Genomic DNA, 17,597 nt, shown 5'->3' with positions numbered 1-17,597 from the left:
AGCGGTTGTCTCTTGCTCTGTCTGGATCCAAGACAGATTCAATGAGCTGACCAGCTTACATAGCCAGTATGTACGAGTAGTTAGACTTGAACACAGGCTTCCAGAATTCCCAAAGCAGCTCTCAAACCATTATCCTAAGGCTCCCTCACACTTCAGTTTCAAAGAAGAATCTCGATTCTTTGAAATTAAGAAAATTAGTCTTTTTTTTTTAACCCTTACTGTCTGTCTTGGAATCAATACTATATATTGGCTCCAAGGCAGATATGGGCTAGGCAATGGAGGTTAAGTGATTTACCTAGGGTCACACAGCTAGAAAGTGTTTTTGATTTGAATCCAGGACCTCCAATCTCTGGGTGGCTCTCAATCCACTGAGCCACCCAGCTGTTACTGTCTTATAAAGAAAGTCAGGTGGTGGAGAATGTCTTTTTGATGTTGGTAGCCAGACTAGGGGTGATAATTTCTTTTTATTTAATCCAACTAAGGGGTTTTCCTTTATTTAACTTCAACCGAATTAAGAGACTTTTAAAAGACTTTTAAAAGAGACTTTAAAAAAAGGGAGTAATTGGTGAAGTTACTATTCTCTTTAAATCAAAACCCCTAAACTTAAAGAATACGCCTTTCTCTTACTTTGGAATTCTAGATACAAAAAGGCCAAAAGATAATCCTTACTCTCTAGGAGTTCACAGTCTAATAATAGAGGAGACTAGATGCCAACAATGATGTACAAATATGATATATGGAGGGTAAGTTGGAGATAATCAACAGAGGAAAAGAAGGCACTAGCATTAAAGGGGATTGGGAAAGGCCTAGAAAGTGGGATCTGAGAACTTGAGGGAAGCCAGGGAAGCCTGGAGGCAGAGATGTGTGAAGAGAGTATTCTAGGTATGGGCAACAGCCAGTAAAAATGTCCAGAAATTGGAGATGGAGGTCCTTTTGAGAGGAACAGGGAAGGAAAGTAGAAATGGACGAGGCTTTGAATACCAAACAGGATTTCATATTTGATCCTGGAGGTGATGGGAAGCCCTGGAAATTTACTGAAGGCAGGAAGGAGATAAACTGGTCAGATCTGTGTCTTGGGAAGATTAATTTGACAGGCAAATAGACAATGAATGGCCTGGAGTGGGGAGATACCTAAGGCAAGGAGACCCATTAGCAAGATATCGCAACAGTTCAGAGCAAGAGGTAAGAAGCCTTTGCACCAGTGTCCTAGCAGTATCAGAAGAAAGTGCTTCTATGTAAATAGCATGACCACTTCTGAAGACCTATGGCTCCATTCACCATTGCTATGATTTCTCAGTCTAAAACACCCTTCCTTGGTCAACACTGTCCTTTATGTGCTGTCCTTCCTTATTGGAATATAAGAACCTTGGTAGCAAGGACTTTTTTAGATTTCAATTCCCAGTGCTTAGCACTAGTACAGAATAACTACTTAATAAATGTTTTTTATATTTATTCAAATTGTCCCTGATAGATTTTGTTTCAAAATGTGGGATAGAGTGCTTGCTCTTCAGCAGCACATATACTAAAAAATTGCAACAATACAGAGAAGATTAGCATGGTTCCTACACAAGGATGACACCCAAATTCGTGAAGTGTTCTGTATTTTAAATAAAAAGTAGGTAGAGGCTTTATTCATATTCTTCTGCTCAATAGATCTCCTTTTCACCCCCAGGATCAAACTGTCTCCAACTGATCAGCATTATTCTACATTTCTATCTATCATACACTTTCTAGTCTAGCCAAAATCTTCTTGCCTTTGCCAAGGCTATGCCCCAGGGCTGGGATATACTCCTTTCTTACCTCTTAGAACACTGAGTTCCTTCAAAGATTAGTTCAAACACACTTCTTCCATGAGGCCTTTTCTTATCTCAGCAGTCACCATCACCTTCTCTTTAATAATTACCTTTAGATGTGTACATGTTGTTTCCCCTGATAGAATGTAAACCCTTTAAGGGCAGGGAATGTCTCAATTTTGTTCGGTATCCCTAAGTGGTTGCCCCACGACTGTGCTGTTACTGATTAGATGAGGCTTAAACTTCCTCCTGCTGCTCCTAGTTCTGCCCTTTGGAGCCAAACAGAACAAATCTAATTCTTCTCCTAAGTGATAACCCATCAAATATTTGATTTCTTCAAACTCTTGTTTCTATACATAAAACATTCAAAAGCCTGTCTTACTTCTTTATATCTCTCCTTCCCTGCCAAACCCTAAGTAAAAGCTCTCTCCATCCATTTCCTCTATTTTCTCACACCCCACTCTTTCCCAATCTTTTATCATTTAATTGCTAACCAACCAATGGAAACAGCTCTCCAACGTTAGCAAGGATTTGCTGAAAACCAATGGCCTTTTTCTCAATCTTCAGCCTTTTTGACCTTTCTTTCAGTAATGTATGAACCAACTACTATCACCTTCTAAATATTTGCTCTTCCCTGACACTTCTTCCTGATTCTCTTCCCTATCTAACCATTCTTTTTCAGTGTCCCTTTATTAGATCATTGTCCCTTCTTCATATTCTTTGTATGAGTATCATCCAGGGCTTTTGTCTCGAACTTTCTTTCTTTACATTTTTCCAGTGATCTCATTTGCCTCCACAAGCACAGTCATACCCTTACCATTCACACAGCCATTACAAGTAATTTAGGCTGTCATCACTTTTTATCTGGACTACTTCAACAGTTTCCTAATTAAGCTCCTTGCAACCAGTCTCCAAACGGCTGCCAAAGATCAGGTTTGACCATGTCATACTCCTCCAACCTTCATCTCCAATCCAGAAGCTGTAGTGGCTCCCTACTGTCTATGGGTCAAAATATACACTCTCTTGCTTGGCATTTAAGCTCTCCATAATCTGGCTCCAAACTCCCTTTCTAAACCGATTTCACATTATCTTCCCTCATGCAGTCTATATTCCAGGCAAACTGGCTTGTCTGCTATCCTTAGGACAGCTCCTGTCTAGAATTTTAGGCTCAGGCTGTCTCTCATGTCTAGGAAGCCCTTCTTTCACTTCCACCTTTTAAATTCCCTAGCTCTGTTCTAGGTTTAGCTCAAGGGATATTGTTGCTCTCACCCAGGCCTCCAGAAATTAATTTATATTTACTCAGCATAGGCATATTATATTCTCATCTACACACAAAGACAATGTAAGTCCTTTGAAAGTAAGAAGTTTTATTTTTAAAATTCACAATTTTTATTTTCCTCATCCCTGGCATAAGTCTTAATTCCCTTCAACTTTCTGGCATAACTTTACTGTTTCAGATGAAATAAATAATTCTTACATAATGCATACATAAAAAATACTTGCATGATTGCAAGTAGAATTATGCACATCCCTGAAGGCTACCTTCTCTATGTAACCCTCTCTGATTTCCCTAGCTGAAGAGACAACTTCCTTCTCTGAATTCAAAGGGTCACACTTGGCTTTGCACTTACTTGTATGATCAATATTACCTTTCTAAAATAAAATAAAATAAAATAAAATAAAATAAAATAAAATAAAATGAAATAAAAATGTTAACTTTCTAGATATGTCATCTTTTCAAACAAGTTTTAGGCTACTTGAGAAGAGTTTATTTATAAAGTCCATAATGATGAAAACAATGTTTCAAAAATAGCTGATATTCAATCAACTAATCAACTGACAAGCATTTATTAAGTATCTTTGTGTCAGGTACTATGCTAAGTACTGGGGATACAATGTCCAAAGTACATCCCTGCCCTCAAGAAGCTTGTATTGTACATGTACGTTGTACATGTAGATGGCATGTACTAAAATGTGCCTACACAAAATATATTTTAAAAGTCTGTTGAGTTATTCAGAGATGTTTTGAAAACACAAATTTGTTCTAATGTGTCTAATATATGAGAATAATTTAAGCAGAATGTGAATTTTGTGTTTATTTATGTATGATTTCATCTGAAACAATAAGAAAGCAGAAAACTGTACTGCTTCACATTAACTCACAAGCCATAAGCCTTCTGATCTTCCATGAGCAAACTTCTGATCTTTTTCAAGGGAGAATACCATATTTATGCAGCAGGTACAGTGGGTGGAGGAGGACTGATCTGTACCATTCCCTCCCCCACACATGACCTATGGCTTCCAAAAGTCTGGAGTTTCAGCCTGCCCAACTTTTTTGAGATTTTGTCAGAATGGGCACTGTGGGAATAGGAGTGTAAGCCAAGCAGCAGCCCAAGGTCATAGACACGTCCACTATTAAATGTAGTATTTATGTATTTAATAACCACTTAGCATATATAGAACTGTGCTACCATTTTGATTGGGTTCCTACTTTTCTTTTAATGTGTCACTGACAAAGCTTTTGTGCGTTACTCCTGTTTTTCCATAAGGTCTGTGATCTTTACAGTGCAATTATGCACATCTTGGTGATGTTTAGGAAGGCATATGCTGCCTTATAGCAGGACTAACTACCTGGAGAAGGCAATTTTTTTGTAGGGAAGCAACTTGCAGCTATAGCGATGAGGAAAGGCTTCATGCAGAAAGCATATAAGTGTCTAGAAAGAGATGAGGCATTCTGAGATGTGGAGGTAAAGAGAACATAGACTGATCCAAACCTGTCCTCCTAGACTATAAGGACACACAATGCAAGCCTGTTCCCCCCCAGATATAATTTATCCAAACTTCTGGCACATTACCTACAAAGAATAACCAGTTTCTGGAAGATTAATTTTATAAACACAAATCCATGAAGTGGTGGTAAATGTCATGGAATTAAGAAAGTTATGATTTCCATCTATTAGAAAAATGTCTGACATAAATCAAAAGCTTAGAAATCTAGTACTTTATCTATAATTCCATATCTGAAAAGTTAAACAGCAGGGTTTAGAGACTGTAGTTTCTAGACTCACCTGTGACTGCACACTGGCTCCCACTGGGGAACTCTGATAGGTCAGAGACTGTAGATTAATAAAGGAGTCCCCAGAATTTGTCATCTTGAAAGAGCCAGAGGAACCTGAAAAAGACAGAAAGGGTCAGGACAGACATAATACATGTGCCTAATTGTTCAGTGAAGTTTGGCAGTAGTTTAGTGGGCATTTCTGGGCTGGAATCCAGACTTCACTTCTATTTAGAATTGTTAGTTTAAATGTACCAGCCCTGAGGCAGAGTCAAGATGGCGGCATAGAAACAGCAAAAGTTCAGATCTCTGAAAACCCTTCTTTACCGATCACAAACTGAATGCTCCTAGGGGGATGAAAATCAAACCTAACAAGACAGAGCCAAGGAACCCTCCTGCTGGACTCAATTCAAAAGGTATGCCCCTCCCCCCCAAAAGCCGGAATCCGAGAACACTCGGGTTTAAGGGGAAGGCAGAAGGAAGGCCCTAGAACCCCACCCCTCACTCCCCACCTAGAACTCTAAGCCTCCAATAGCAGCGCGAACCTCTAGGCGGGCAAAGGTGCTTGTCTGGAGGGTGTACCTTGTGGGCAGAGTTGTGCCAGGCTCAGAGCATTGAACACAGGCAGCGGGGAAGGAGCTGAAGAGGGCGTGCAAAGCAGGAAGCCTGGTCAGAGCAGCAGAGAAACTCCATATTGCTCCAGCCTTCCATGAGGTTTTGGCCTCAGAGCATATCCAGCCCAATCCAGCTGCACTTAATCTCATCAAAAGTCTTCAGAGGTCAGGGAATCCCAAGCTCCAACACCCATCCCTCACAGACTGCTGGACTTTAATCCAATTAAAAGCCTTCAGAGGACAGGGAAACTAAAACTCCAACACCCCTCCCCCACAGACTGCACTGAGAGATCTGACTAAGCTCCAAGAGGGGAGACTGACAGAAAGCCCCAAAACCAAAAAAAAACAGGAGAAGCAAGAGCACAGACAAATATGGGGAGCAAAGAAGGGGTAAATATGAGCAAACAACAGAAAAAGAAGAAATTACAATCGACAGCTTCTGTACAGGCAATGAACAAAGAGCAAACAGAACAGAGGAGGAGAGATCACCAAACCATAAAGCAGAAATCCCAGCGAATTGGATACAGGCTTTGGAAGAACTCAAAATGCAATTAAAACACAATTAAGAAAGGCTGAAGACAATTGGGAAAAGAATTTAAAAACTAAGATAAGTCATCTGGAAACAGTATAAAATAGTGTCTTGAAAGCCAAAATCAACTAGCTTGAAAATGAGGCAAAGGAGATGAAAGATGAGGCAAAGGAGATGAGAGATGAGGTAAAGAGAATGAAAGATGACCTCCAAAGAAAATCAGACCAGAAGGAGAACGATGAGCAAAAAGCCAGGGGTGAAATCCAGTCTTTAAGAATCAGAATACAACAACGAGAATTAAGTGACCTCACAAGGCAGCAGGACACTATAAAACAAAACCAAAAGAATGAAAAGATTGAGGAAAATATGAAGCATCTCATTCACAAAACAGAGGATTTAGAAAATCGTTCAAGGAGAGACAATTTAAGAATCATTGGTCTACCAGAAGACCATGACAAAAGAAAAAGCCTAGACATAAAACTACAGGAAATTATCCAAGAAAACTGCACCGATATTCTAGAACAAGAGGGAAAAGTGGAGATTGAAAGAATCCACGGACCACCTCCTGTACTTAACCCCCAACTGACAACACCCAGGAATGTTATAGTCAAATTCAAGAACTATCATATCCAAGAAAAGATATTACAAGTTGCCAAGAAGAAGTCATTCAGATGCCATGGAACCAGAGTGAAGATAATGCAGGATCTGGCTACATCTACACTGAAGAACTGAAAGGCATGGAATATGATATTCTGGAAAGCAAGGGACCTAGGTCTACAACCAAGAATCAACTACCCAGCAAAACTGACTATATTCTTACAGGGGAAAGTATGGTCATTAAACAAAATAGAAGAATTCCAAGAATCTGTAAAGAAAAGACCAGACCTGAACAGAAAATTTGATGCCCAAGCACAGAACTCAAGAGAATCATCAAAAGGTAAAGAGGGAAAAGAGAAAAACAAAACAAAACAAAAAACATTTTTTAAAGAGACTCAATAAGTTAAAATGATATGCATCCCTATAAGAAAAGAGATCATTGGTAACTCTTAAAAATTGTTATTATCACCTGGACAGCTAGAAGAATTACACTTAGAGGGAACAGTGACAAACTGTATAGGATGAAATGACAAGACATAAATAGGTATATAGATATACGCATGCATAAAAGCATATACACGAGTATATATTTTCATATATATATATAACTAGAGCTGAAAAAAAGAGCTTAATACGAAAAGAAATGGGAAAAGAAACAAAAGGGGGCAAATTTATACGTCGCAAAGAAGCTCATGGTGGGAGGGGGGAGAACATCAATACACTGGAAGAGTAAAGAGGTTGGAGATAGTAAATACTCAACTCTTATGTGCACTGAAATTGACCCAAAGAGGGAAGAACAATCCAATCCATTGGGGCAGAGAATAGATTTGCACCCTATAGGGGAGTAGAAGGGTAACAAATGTCCTGATGGGGAGGGAAGCAGTACAAGGGAGGGAGGGGGGGTAGTTTTAGAAAGACTGCAGGGAAAATAAGGGGGGGGGGAATAAGAAGAGAGGGAATAGAAAGAGAAGTAAAATAAGGGTGGGAACTAGGGGGACTTATTAAAAACAAACATGAGTATAGAAGGAAATAGTGAAAGAAGAAAAGGCAGAACCAGGAGTAGAAATAAAAATGCTGGAAAATACACAGCTAGTAAAGTAAAAATGGAGATTTGAACTCCAGACTTCAATTCCCAGAAGTCCTTGGTAGTTCCCAGAATTCCCTAAAATCTCACCAGAGTCCTCACCTGGGCGGAGAACAAAATGGGAATTTAAACTGACTGTACTGCCTACCCTCTCTCTCTGCTTCTGCTTCTAAGCACATGCGTCTCTCAAGATGTAGTAAGTGAAACTGAATGGGCCTTTCAGCCCTCTTATTAGACACGTGCTTTTTTATTTTGTATTTTATTTATTTCTTAATTCTAGTAATTTTAATAAACTGCATAAAATATGATAGTTTTAGCAGAGAAACTAATTTAACTGTTACAGTAATCATAACTCTGGATGTGAATGGAATGAACTCACTGATAAAACGCAAGCGAATAGCAGAGTGGATTAGAATCTAAAACCCTACTATATGCTGTCTATAAGAAACAAACATGAGGAAGGTAGATACCCATAGGGTGAAAGTAAGAGGCTGGAGTCAAATATATTGGGCATCAATTGATAAAAAGAAGGCAGGAGTCCCAATCATGATATCTGACAAAGCCAAAGTAAAAATAAATCTAGTTAAAAGAGATAGGGAAGGTAATTACATCCTGATAAAAGGCAGCAAAGGCAATGAGGAAACAACATGTATGCACCAAATGGCATATCATCTAAATTTCTAAAGGAGAAACTAGTGTAGCTCAAGGATGAAATAGACAGAAAAACTATACTAGTGGGAGACCTGAACTTTCCTCTATTCGAACTAGATAAATCAAACCAAGAGGTAAGAGAAGTGAATGAAATCTTAGAAAAATTAGAATTAGTAGATATCTGAAGAAAAATAAATAGGGACAAAAAGGAATACACCTTCTTTTCAGTAGCACATTCACAAAATTTTGACCATGTATTAGGGCATAAAAACATTGCAAACAAGTGCAAAAGAGCAGAAATAATAAATGCAACCTTCTCAGATCACAATGCAATAAAATAATAATTAGTAAGGGTACATAGAGAGGTAAATCAAAACTTAATTGGAAATTGAACAATACGATTCTCTAAAATCGGTTAAAGAACAAATCGTAGAAATAATAACTTCATTGAAGAAAATTACAATGATGAGACATCCTTTCAAAACCTATGGGATGCAGCCAAAGCAGTACTCAGGGGGAAATTTATATCCTTGAGTTCATATATTAACAAATTAGGGAGGGCAGAGGTCAATGAATTGGGCATGTAAATTAAAAAACTAGAAAGTGAACAAATTAAAAATCCTCAAATGAAGACTAAATTAGAGATCCTAAAACTCAAAGGAGAAATTAGTAAAATTGAAAGTCAAAGAACTATTGATTTAATAAATAAGACTAGAAACTGGTACTTTGAAAAACCAAATAAAATAGACAAAGTGCTGGTCAGTCTAATTAAAAAAAGGAAGGAAGAAAACCAAATTGACAGTATCCAAGATGAAAAGGGAGACCTCAACTCTAATAAAGAGGAAATTAAAGTAATCATTAAAAACTATTATGCCCAATTATATGGCAACAAATATGGCAATCTAGGTGATTTGGATGAATACTTACAAAAATATAAATTGCCTAGACTAACAGGGGAAGAAATAAATTACCTAAACAATCCCATATCAGAAAAAGAAATTGAACAAGCCATCAAAGAACTACCTAAGAAAAAATCCCCAGGTCCAGATGGATTCACAAATGAATTCTATCAAACATTCAAAGAACAACTAATCCCAATATTGTACAAACTATTTGACAGAATAAGCAAAGAAGAAGTTCTACCAAATTCATTTTACAACACAAATATGGTACTGATCTCAAAGCCAGGCAGGTCAAAAACAGAGAAAGAAAACTACAGACCAATCTCCTTAATGAATATAGATGCAAAAATCTTAAATAGGATACTAGCAAACACTCCAGCAAGTCATCACAAGGGTTATTCACTATGACCAGGTAGGATTCATACTAGGAATGTGAGGATAGTTCAATATTAGGAAAACCATCTACATAATTGACCATATTAACAAGCAAACTGACAAAAAATCACATGATTATCTCAATAGATGCAGAAAAAGCCTTTGATAAAATACCACACCCATTCCTATTGAAAACACTAGAAAGTATAGGAATAGAAAGGCCTTTCCTAAAAATAAAAAACAGTATATATCTAAAACCATCAGCAAACATCATCTGCAATGGGGATAAACTAGAAGCCTTCCCAATAAGATCAGGAGTGAAACAAGGATGCCCATTATCACCTCTATTTTTTAACATTGTACTAGAAACACTAGCAGTAGCAATTAGAGAAGAAAAATAAATTGAAGGTATTAAAATTGACAATGAGGAGACCAATCTATCACTCTTTGTGGATGATATGATGATGGTCTACTTAAAGAATCCTAGAGAATCAACCAAAAAACTAGTCGAAATAATCAACAACTTAGGAATCTATCTGCAGAGACAAACACAGGAACTATATGAATACAACTACAAAACACTCTCCACACAACTAAAACTAGATCTAAACAATTGGAAAAACATTGATTGCTCATGGGTGGGACGAGCTAACATAATAAAAATGACAATCCTACTCAAATTAATTTACTTATTTAGTGCCATATCCATTGAACTTCCAAAAAACTTTTTTACTGAATTAGATAAAAACATAACAAAATTCATTTGGAAGAACAAAAGATCAAGGATATCCAGGGAAATCATGAAAAAAAAATGCAAAGGAAGGAGGACTTGCAGTCCCAGATCTCAAACTATATTATAAAGCAGTGATCATCAAAACAATTTGGTACTGGCTAAGAGACAGAAAGGGGGATCAGTGGAATAGACTTGGGTAAATGACCTCAGCAAGACAGTCTATGATAAGCCCAAAGATCCCAGTTTTTGTGACAAAAACCCACTATTTGATAAAAACTGCTGGCAAAATTGGAAGACAGTGTGGGAGAGATTAGGTTTGGATCAACACCTCACACCCTACACCAAGATAAATTCAGAATGAGTGAATGACTTGAACATAAAGAAAGAAACTATAAGTAAAATTAGGTGAACACAGAATAGTATTCATGTCAGACCTTTGGGAAGGGAAAGATTTTAAAACCAAGCAAGAGCTAGAAAAAAATCACAAAATGTAAAATAAATAATTTTGACTACATCAAATTAAAAAGTTTTTGCACAAACAAAAGCAATGTAACCAAAATCAGAAGGGAAGCAACAAATTGAGAAACAATCTTCATAACAAAAGCCTCTGATAAAGGTTTAATTACTCAAATTTACAAAGAGCTAAATCAATTGTACAAAAAATCAAGCCATTCTCCAATTGATAAATGGGCTAGGGACATAGGCAGTTTTCAGTTAAAGAAATCAAAACTATTATTAAACACATGAAAAAATGTTCTAAATCTCTTTTAATCAGAGAGATGCAAATCAAAACAACTCTGAGGTATCACCTCACACCCAGCAGATTGGCTAACATGACAGCAAAGGAAAGTGGTGAATGCTGGAGTGGATGTGGCAAAGTTGGGACATTAATTCATTGCTGGTGGAGTTGTGAATTGATCCAACCATTCTGGAGGGCAATTTGGAACTATGCACAAAGGTCGCAAAAAAGACTGTCTGCCCTTTGATCCAGCCATAGCACTGCTGGGTTTGTACCCCAAAGAGATAATAAGGAAAAAGACTTGTACAAGAATATTCATAGCTGCGCTCTTTGTGGTGGCCAAAAATTGGAAAATGAGGGGATGCCCTTCAATTGGGGAATGGCTGAACAAATTGTGGTATATGTTGGTGATGGAATACTATTGTGCTAAAAGGAATAATAAAGTGGAGGAATTCCATGGAGACTGGAACAACCTCCAGGAATTGATGCAGAGTGAGAGGAGCAGAACCAGGAAAACATTGTACACGGAGACTGATACACTGTGATACAAATGAATGTAATGGACTTCTCCATTAGTGGCAATGCAGTGACCCTGAACAACTTGGAGGCATCTACAAGAAAAACCACTATCCACATTCAGAGGAAACACTGTGGGAGTAAAAACACCAAAGAAAAACAACTGCTTGAATACATGGGTCGAGGGGGATATGATTGGGGATGTAGACTCTAAATGAATATCCTAGTGCAAACAACAACAACATGGAAATAGGTTCTGATCAAGGACACATGTAATACCCAATGAAACTGTGTGTTGGCTGAGGGAAGGGTGGGTGGAGGGGAGGGAGGGAAATAATGTGATTATTGTAACCAAGGAATAATGTTCTAAATTGATTAAATAAACCAATTCAAATGGAAAAAAAAAGTAAAAATTAAATTAAAGTACTAGTAAAAAAAATAAATCAATTAAAAACAAACAAACAAATAAATAAATAAATGCACCAGCCCTAATTGGGCAAAGCAGATAAAAGAGCTGCCCAGAAGGAAAAACTCAAGTACCCAAATTAATCAAGTGTTTTATTTTTATCACCAAACCATAGCAGAAACCTCACAGCTCATATGGGTCTCTAGATAGGGAGCATGTAATCAGGAACTGAAAGACCAGAATGGAGAAAAGGATATTTGGCCTCTTTAGAAGGTGCTTCTTAATTCTTTCACCCACTTGTTCTAAGAGAGGCAGAAGCATCATGCTCACACAGACCTGAGCTCTGGCATTTACCCTATTAAATTAATCACCCATCCTAACACAAATGAGCATTTATCCTTCCAGGTCAAATCATATGACCAGGAGCAAAGACATGTCATCTTATATAGCACCAGAGTATAAGCTGCAAGAGGAGTGTGATACTACACAGAAGCCAAGCCAGGCCAGCTCTGGTAAGATGAACACTACTCACCAGAGGAAGGTGTAGATGGTGAATTTGCCTGATTGCCTTGGGCCACCACAGTAGTTGCATCCACTGCTGTCTTTGCTGCATAAATATTAGCTTCTTCCTGAAATTTCCCCATGTTTTTTTTGTACCGGATTCTCTTGTTGCCAAACCAGTTAGATACCTGTGGACAGAGAAAAGGGCTTTTAAAAGCTCTCCCAAAGATTTTTGGCCCACTTATGTCCACTGTGTGCTGTGTTGGTCACTGAAGGGCAAGGCTTCCTTTGGGTGCTCATGAGACACATGGTGGCCAGGTCAGCTGTCCCTTCTACCCAGGATATCATCACATGTCATCATTTCTATTTTTCTACATATGAGGATTATTTATTGCATGTAAAGGGGGTAAAAGGAGAGTCAGTGGCATGAATAGGCAAAACAGGTAAGGTGCTTGATTTTTAATCAGAAAGACTTGGGTTTCAATCCTGCCTCTTGACACTTAAGAGGCTGTGTGACCGTAGACAAGTCATTTAAAATTGGAGCTTCAATGTCTGGAAATCAGGGGCAAAACATCCCATATTACCCACCTTATAGAGATGTTGTAAGGCTCTAATGAGATAAGACATGTAATAATAATAGCCAGCATTTACAGAGCACTTCACAGGTTGTCTCACACACTTCACAATGTAAGATGTTGTAAAAATGTCAGGTATTTTTATTATCAGCCTCAATATCACTGTCATGGCTACAATGATTATTCCAGTACTTTTGTGTGAAATTAAGATTTATTGAACTAAGAAATCGTAAATCACATGAACAGTACTTAAATTGGGATACCAAGTTTCCATTTTGAAAATGTGCAAATTCCATTATAAATTTGTAAAAAGAAAAATATCACTACATCTTCAAGAAACACAAGACATTTCTGGGTCTGTTTCTTTAACAATTATAAAAAAAGGATTAGATTAGCTGACCTCTGTGGTCTCTTCTAGTAGTTAAATTCTTTCCCCTTCTGTTCTAAAAACTTCCCACTTCTTTGACAATGCCTTTTAGCAGACTTAATGAGATGATGGTGAAATGGTCACAGTTGCCTCCCATTTCTCTCCTCTGGCTTTTGCCCTCTCTCACCCTCAGGGAGTCAGTCACCTGGGAGACAGTGATGCCACCCTTCTTGGCTAACTCTTCTTTGGCTTCTTCACTGGGGTAAGGGTTGCTCAGGTGGGAATAAAAATACTCATTCAGTACTTCCGTTGCCTGCTTGCTGAAATTACGCCGCTTTCGCCTGGAAAGACAGACTGATCAGAACAACTTCCAACTAACTAGTAGTATTTCATGCTTACAGTTTCCAAAAGGATGCACATTGAGGTGAATAATTCTGGGTCTCTCTCAAATGTTCAATAATTCTTAAGTGAAAAGGGGTATGTTCTACACCTATCAAATATGATGTAGTAGAAAGAACACTGATCCTGAGATATAGAAGACCTGAATTCCAGGCCCAGTGTGGCTATTTACTAGGCAAGCAATTGTAAGCAAGCCATGTAATTCCTAGGATCCTATTTCCTCATCTGTATTAATGATACTTTTTTACTCTATCCTTCACAGGATTGTGATCTGGCGTGGGGGTAGGGGTAGAACCTTAAAAATATAAGGTACTATAAACATTTGAGATTTTACTGAGGTTAGGGACAAGACTTGCCATTTTACTGACATAGTAAACTTCCAAAAGAAAAAACTCTACCAATGCAGGTTGGTACCTTTGTCTGAGACAATGAGAGATTAAGTGACTTGCCCAGGGTCCAAAGACTAGTATTTGTCTGAGTTATTACTATTGTTGCTAAAACTTGTTTACTTGAGACTCTTTAAAAAAATCCTTATTTGATATCAATTAATTTTCTTAAAAGATCTTGTACTTCATTCAGCTTTTAGCACAATACCTGCACATAGCAGGTGCTGAATATGCTTATAGACTTGCTGATTGACTAAACAGTCTAAAACATGCTTATAAAGTTTGATGGTCACCTTCTCAAAGTCATCATACCCCAAATCACATCACACATTCAGGGAAGGATCTATTAATGTCACTGGGAGGGAATTTGGCAGAAATAGGGACCAGTTGCCTATTTCTATCCTCTCCTCCTTACCGGGCATCAAGAAACCGGGAACGCAAGATCATCACTGCTTCACACGTGCTTTGCTTCAGCTGCATCTGGATGGTACTGAATTTCCCATGGATAATGTTGACCATACGTTCAATTTCTTTGGGTGAAATTGGTCTTGTTCTGCTCTGTTCCCTAAGAAGGTTCATGACATGAGTAGTAAACTCACTGCAGGCCTGGAGGAAACAAACAAACAAATAACACTATAACTCCCAAAGAGGGACAGCTCACAGCTAAATCTAATCTCAGCACATGGGAATGATTCCACAACACTGGACATGCCCCCAGGTCTCAGCTTTCTCTTCTACCATATGGCAACCACCAGACCCTTAATGTTTTCAAACACTGGCCTGCTAAATGGATCTAGGGTCAGTGTTTTTATCTTAGCTATATTCTGGGGAGTAGATGAAAGTGTTTTCAATCAAATTCAGCATCTCAGTAAAGTTGTACCAATTAAGTGTATTCCCTATTCTGTGCCACAAAAGAAACAAGGTTATCTGATTTTGGTTTTTGTTTTTACAAATGCGCATTCACATGATAAAAACTCTTCCATGCAGAAAGATCACCTGTTCATATTTCTCTAGCTCAGAGTGGTATATCTGTCGGATCTGTGACAGCTTGGCCCTGTAGTCAGAGTGTTCAATGCTATTGTCATTTGGACAGCCACCTGATGTTGCTGCTACAGCCGACGGTCCTCCTCTTCCTCTTTTCTCAGGCCCGGAGACACCCTCTGCCAGCAACATGTTATCTAGTCTCATTAGCTGAGCATCTGGGGGGTCCTCTTCCTTAATACCACGAATACTTAACACTAGATAAACAGAAAGGTGGAGCAAATCATTAATTATTTTCTGAAGAAAGGACAAAATTGACATCAGGGATTTTTTTTTTAACTGAGCCACTTAACAGGAAAAATTAATTTAGTCAACAAATTTGGTCTAAGCAACATCATAAAAACCCTTAATAAATTCCAGAGACCTTAGGTGGGGTTAGAATTGCTCTGCAGAAGAAAACCAAATTTTCAGGAAGGAAAATTAAAGGCCCTTACTTGGTGAAGAAGAGAAGGAAAAAAATGGTACATCCACAGACTGACTTAAATGCTAATAACAACAAAAAAAGTTTAAACACTTAAAAATGCAAAGTCATTACAATACTTTCTCCTTATTTCCTTACAAACTATTGTTCTTTCCTTAGTCAGAACTGAGAGGTTTCAGATTTTTAACCAAGAGACAAGATGAAAAGAACATTCCTTAGTGCTATGCAACATTTTCATTCAATCCTGTCATTATTAGGTGAGTTCTTTTTAAATTTAAAAGCACACCTTCTGTTTTAGAATTGATACTAAGTATTAATTCTAAAAAAGAACAGTGGTAAAGGCTAGGAAACTGAGATTAAGTGACTTGCTTGGGGTCATACAGATAGGAAATGTCTGGGGCTAAACTAAAACCCAGGTCTTCCTGACTTCAGGTCTGGCACTCTATCCATTGCACTATCTAGCTGCGTCCTTATTAGTTCTTTATTTGATACCTTTTATAATCACTTTGAATTTTAATGATGCCATCTAAGGTAGGAATGAGCTAAGTAAGCTTAACTCAAAGAACATCTTTAATTAACTTAGCAAATAATTTAAGTATGCAACAAGTTTTTTCTGACCTAGTAATTTGACTTGATGAAAACCAAATACTTCTAAACCTGACCAAAAATCTGATACCCTCAAACAGAAGACCATAGAATACCAAACATCAATCTACTGAATTAAATGTAAATATACTTTCAAATGTTTCTACACATTTAAAAAGTTAAAACAACTAAAAATAAGCATTATAAAACTTCATAAATACTCAGCATACTTTCTGAGGTCATTCAGTTTTTGTTCTATTTTACCATTTGCTTCTCTATCCTATATAAATGTGTATACCCGACCAATTCTGGAAAGAGCATGAAGTCTACCTAGTATGCATTTTTCCTACACTGATACTACCTTTTAATTTTAATTTGTTACTTATTAGAATATTTGATGTTAAGTTTGTAACCTTGATTATTTTGGAAGCCTGAATAAAGCCTCTTCCTAAATTTAGAGCTACTTATCCCATTTGCTACAAATCAGGCCAATTTAACCTCTGTAGTACTTTTCCAATGGTAAGGGACAATAACAAATTGTTTATAGTTTTGTTTGGTGCATTTAGAATGAGAACTTTAAAAATACTGGAGAAAATGGGAGATCCTCTCCCTTAAATAATACTTTATTTCCTCCCTATTACATGTAAAAACAATTTTTTAAACCATCATATATATATTTTTTCAAGTTTTGAGTTCCAATTTCTTTCCATTCTTCAGATCCTCCCTCCCTCCCTCCTTGAGAGGATAAGCAATCTGATATAGATTTTACTTGCGCAATCATGTAAAACATTTACCCATATTAGTCATTTTGTGGAAAAGATCTCAAATGGAAAAAAGAAGAAACAATGAAATATAGTATGTTTTATCTGCATCAGTTCCTTTTCTGAGGGCAGATGGTAGTTTTTATCATGAGTCTCTTGGATTTTCTTAGATCACTGCATTACAGAGAAGAACTGGGTCATTCACAGCTACTGATCAAGAAATATTGCTGTCACTGTGTAAATGTTCTTCGGATTCTACTCACTTCATTCTGCATCAGAACATGTAAGTCTTTCCAGATTTTTCTGAAGTCATCTTGCTTGTCATTTCTTACAGCATAATAGTGTTCCATCACTATCATATACCACAACTTATTCAGACATTCCCCAAATGACAGACAACCCCTCAATTTCCAATTCTTTGCAACCACAAAAAAAAGCTGCAATAAATATTTTTGTACAAATAGGTCCTTTTCCCTTAAAAAAAAAAAATCTCTTTGGGATACAGTAATGGTATCAACCCGAGCAAAGGATATACACAGTTTTAGAACCCTTTGAGCATAGTTCCAA

General features: G+C 37.5%; 1 protein-coding gene and 1 non-coding gene across 3 annotated transcripts in view; one reads left to right on the top strand and one right to left on the bottom strand.

Annotated features, from left to right (window-relative positions):
* Positions 1-17,597, bottom strand: part of PBX4 (PBX homeobox 4) — a 91,857-nt gene that overhangs the window by 3,066 nt on the left and 71,194 nt on the right. For both annotated transcript variants that reach the window (XM_007488594.3, XM_007488593.3), the window contains exons 3-7: positions 15,219-15,460; positions 14,638-14,828; positions 13,643-13,778; positions 12,527-12,683; positions 4,862-4,965 (exon numbers count right to left, since the gene is read on the bottom strand). In XM_007488594.3, the coding sequence (XP_007488656.1) occupies positions 4,862-4,965; positions 12,527-12,683; positions 13,643-13,778; positions 14,638-14,828; positions 15,219-15,460 (830 nt within the window). The remainder of the gene's footprint in view (positions 1-4,861; positions 4,966-12,526; positions 12,684-13,642; positions 13,779-14,637; positions 14,829-15,218; positions 15,461-17,597) is intronic.
* Positions 1,497-1,607, top strand: LOC130458574 (U6 spliceosomal RNA). Its single transcript, XR_008917990.1, has one exon. It is a non-coding gene; the product is annotated as a U6 spliceosomal RNA (small nuclear RNA).

Source organism: Monodelphis domestica, chromosome 3, assembly GCF_027887165.1.
Source record: "Monodelphis domestica isolate mMonDom1 chromosome 3, mMonDom1.pri, whole genome shotgun sequence".
Taxonomy (NCBI): Eukaryota; Metazoa; Chordata; class Mammalia; order Didelphimorphia; family Didelphidae; genus Monodelphis; species Monodelphis domestica.
The sequence above is the reverse complement of the archived record's forward strand: the minus strand, read 5'-3'. Positions and strand labels throughout refer to the sequence as shown.